This window comes from Propithecus coquereli, unplaced genomic scaffold (genome assembly GCF_000956105.1).
Source record: "Propithecus coquereli isolate 6110/MARCELLA unplaced genomic scaffold, Pcoq_1.0 Scaffold269, whole genome shotgun sequence".
NCBI lineage: Eukaryota > Metazoa > Chordata > Mammalia > Primates > Indriidae > Propithecus > Propithecus coquereli.
Genome location: NW_012148274.1, coordinates 577,146 through 581,087, shown reverse-complemented (window position 1 = coordinate 581,087; position 3,942 = coordinate 577,146). Strand labels below are relative to the sequence as shown.

Here is a 3,942-nt window from a genome sequence, read left to right as displayed (position 1 = left end):
TCACTTTTTCATTTTGAGACTATAATGAGAGAATAGTATAATTTTTGAAGTGATGTTTAGTGTACTGAGCAATTGATTATCCTTCTTGAGATGTGAAACAGCATTCAACAGAACAAGTAAAATCAGAAATAATGTCACATACTTGTAGACCAGTTTCTGAGAAGGGGGTAAAAAGCCCTGTTTGCCTCATCTTTTGATATGCTATGTAGTTCACACAATTCCAGAGTCTTAGAGCTGAAGGAAATGTTAGGGACCATATGCTGTGACCTTACACCTGACCTGGAGACCTCTTTAGTTTTGCTAACCAAGAGCAACGTTTAAATGGCTGTAGCTCTAATACTGTTGTCCTCCTCAAACCCTCAGCAGCAAAGAGTAGAAAAGGCTTCTGTGTCTAACCATAGCCCACTGCTAGGTGTCAAGGGATGCTTGGGACCTTTGTGTTCTGTTGGCAAGAGGGTCTGTGTGTCATTTGCCACTGAGTTCCAGTGTTAAGTGTGCAGATTTTCATGTCTAGAGCTTAGCAACAGCACCTTGATTTCTTTGGGGACGGCTGGCTTTCAACTCAGCAGAATGTGATATGCCTGATGGAAGTTCCAGGATCTGTAGACACCTTGAATTTGAGCTGGCACATCCATTCCCTGCCCTCTGCTCAGCATAAACCAGGATTAGACGATCCTAAGACCCTTTAGCAGTCTTAATAATGTATGGATTTCTCTACCCCCTCCTCTTTTTTCCTTCCAGTTTCACTCTCATCAGCTGTTTCATATCTTTGTGGTTGCTGGAGCTTTTGTTCACTTCCATGGTGTCTCAAACCTGCAGGAGTTCCGTTTCATGATCGGCGGGGGCTGCAGCGAGGAGGATGCACTGTGACACCTACCAGGAGCCAGGGACTTGACCCGAGTCTGGGCCTGCAGCACCTGCGGGCCTCCCTGCCGGCCACTCATGCCAGTACCAGAGGAGCCCCCAAACTTGGACAGCCTCTTGGGCTTTGTGACAGCCCAGGGGCTCCACGTGGTACACGACTGAGAAGAGAAAAACAAAATAAATCATACCTCAAAGGATGGAGTGCATCGATATGGAGAAAAGGAGAAATGGCCCAAAGCCTGACTTACTCTTGGGATCTCCAGATTGAGGGCTCTGCAAGACCCTTGGCAAACTGGCTTCTGATCCGTATGATATTTATTTGTAGAAGATGGGGAAACAGTTTAGCTGACGGTTCTTTCTTCTCCCTTTCTCTCTCCCTAAAACAATAATACAAACCAATTTAGGTGAACATTTATATCCAATTAATGGGTGGGAGTGTGATTTTAGATGCTCTTTTGGGAGAACAAAGAAATTGATGTACATAAGATTTCTAACTTACTGTTTAAATAAGAATTTATATAAATGTTTAAAACATAGGGGTAGGGGAGGGAGGGAGAATTTTTGTATAGAATGAAACATGCAAGTACCATACACTGTTTCAATTTTGCACAAAGTGACTGTAGGAGGATCAGGTGATGGCCCGAATGTACAGTATCTGGTACATCAAGGTGCCTTCTAAAGGCTGACATACCTTGGACCCAAGTGGGGTGAAGAGTAGAGCCCAGCCCAGTGATCACATGACCACTCTCAAGCCTTTGGGAGTCCTGAGGAAAATGGTGTATTTTTTCCCAGTGGAAACAGAACATGACTGGCTGGCAGGATGTGTTAGATAAAGGCTCTGGTTAAGGTGTCATCTGAGAGACTGACTTGTAGGCTGACAGTGACCCTCTCTAAGGAGTAGAGCCACCTGCTTCTACCATCCATGCTGGTAAAGGGGTGGTGCAGACAGTGAAGGAGCTCCGGAAACGTTAGCGTGGGCTGATCTGGCGATTTCCTGGCATTGTGCTCAAGTTTGTGGCTAATTCTCATTAGTGAAGTGTGACAGTTTTCCATACCCTTGCTATGGATCTCTGGAACACCCTGTAAATTTTCTCTGTTCCCTGCCCAAGTGCCCTTCCTTCTGGGAATAAAAATTGACCTCTCCCTGGCATCTTAATTCCTGGCATGGAGCCAGCCACAAATGAGATTCCAGCTTGTCCACGTGTCTCCTCTTTTGACGTAAGTTGAGTGAACCCTTCTTTGGGATTAGGAAGGATGAGTCTCACCTCTGGGACACTGTCTTGGTAAGCGTGGGTGTGACAGACACCTCAGCTCTCTTTGAACAAGAAACCCAGTGGAACTCTTGGAAAGCGGAGTCCAGTGCCCACTGCGGAGCTGGCAGCTGTCGCCGAGCCCCACTTTGCAGGGATGGTGTGTTAGGAAGCGTAGGAGGAAATGGTATGTTATTGCCAGAGAGTCTGGTAGAGTCCTTAAGGCTGTGTCTTTGAATTGCTACTAGAAGTACAAAATGGTTGCTCACGTTCCAGGGCCCCTTGCTGTGGTGTCAGGGAGAGCGGTGGAGGAAGGATCTGGTTCGTAGAATCCTATTCTTGGCTTATAGGTGAACCACCTTTGGCACTTGAGTCTTCGGTTACCATCATCAAAGACTTGGGGTGACTCTGTCACATCCTGGGGATTGTGGGTATTGGAACTAAACATTGAGGCTCTTTCTTGGCTGGGGGCTGGCATCCTCAGTGGGTGTTTGGGAATATGGGAAGGGTCTCCTGTTTATGCAGTAGAGTTTTCTTAGTCATTTTTCTCCTTTCTTTCTCCTTTTAATCTCCAGCAAAAGCTGGGATCCAGGAAGAAGGACTCCAATGTAGAAGGTGGGGAGAACTTAAGAGTATTTTGGTTCTGGATAAGGTCACTGCCCTGGGTGCTCGGTGGTCTGAGAAGAGACTGAGCGGGTAAACTGGGGCAGTGCCTGACGAAATAAAGAGCAGTGTTAATCCCTTTGAGAAAGTGTGGTCCGGCAGGACAGTGGCCGTCTAGACGGAAGCTCACTTGGTTTCACGGGAGCAACAGCACATATCAGAAGCCAGACTTGCTCTTCGGCCATGCACTTTGGGACGCAGGGTGTGAGATGCAGCCCTGTGGTAACACCAACAGAAGTAGCAGTCTCTGGGCCCAGTCACCCACACCCCAAAGCAGGAAGAATCTGGTTCAACATAGCACAAACCCCTCGGAAAAATGAAATTACCATCACCAATGTGGAATCCAGTAAAAATCTCCCTCTTTCGGGTGTGTATGTGGGTATGTGTGTGCCCGTTTGTGTGTGTGTGTCTGTGTGCAGCTCATGACCAACAGCCTCCGTGTGCACTTGACCTTACAGTGCTCGCTGAGAACTCTCACCAGGTTGGCGCCTGAATGCCTTACTCTCAGCAGTCAGAGGCTTGCTTGCTCTGTGCAGATTTTTAATTTTCTTTTTTGGCCCTAGGCTTGTTAGGACCTCTACAGCTTCATTCTTTCATCATTAAATAGTGGCCTTTTCAATATTTTCCCCCTTCCCCTTTATAAATTGCTGAAGCCACAAAGCACATTTTTTGGGGATCATAGAAGGTTGGGGTTCCAGAAAGGCATCTGTGTAATGGTTCATTCACCGTGGGATTTCCCTACTTGCTGTATTCTCAATTTCTTCTAATAAAAAGAACCAAATGAAAAATGCACTTTTGTTATGTATTTTTTACTGCCTTTTCCAGCTTACCTCCCCTTAGCTTTTGGCACTTCTTTGAAGCCCTAATTTAGACACTGAAATTTAAGAAATGTTCAGAATCTTCCCATTCTGAATGCACAAATCAAAGTGCTTATTCCCAGCTCACTTTTCCCAACTCTTTCTGTGCTTTCATTGTAACTTGGATCAGGTTTAGGATGGAGGGGAGAGCTAACTCTAAGGGGCAGTTCTTTTTCTTTTTTCTTTTTGAGACAGAGTTTCACTCTGTTGCTGGGGGCGAGTGCCGTGGCGTCAGCCTAGCTCACAGCAACCTCAAACTCCTGGGCTCAAGCGATCCTCCTGCCTCAGCCTCCCGAGTAGCTGGGACT

The 3,942-nt window shown here is 46.4% G+C and overlaps 1 protein-coding gene across 1 annotated transcript in view; it reads left to right on the top strand.

The window, feature by feature from the left end:
* ADIPOR2 (adiponectin receptor 2) overlaps positions 1-3,567 on the top strand; it is an 8,686-nt gene extending 5,119 nt beyond the window's left edge. Inside the window, exon 4 of the mRNA XM_012647481.1 lies at positions 742-3,567. Coding sequence (XP_012502935.1) covers positions 742-870 — 129 coding nt within the window. The 3' untranslated portion in view covers positions 871-3,567. The remainder of the gene's footprint in view (positions 1-741) is intronic.
* The last annotated feature ends 375 nt before the right edge of the window (positions 3,568-3,942 follow it).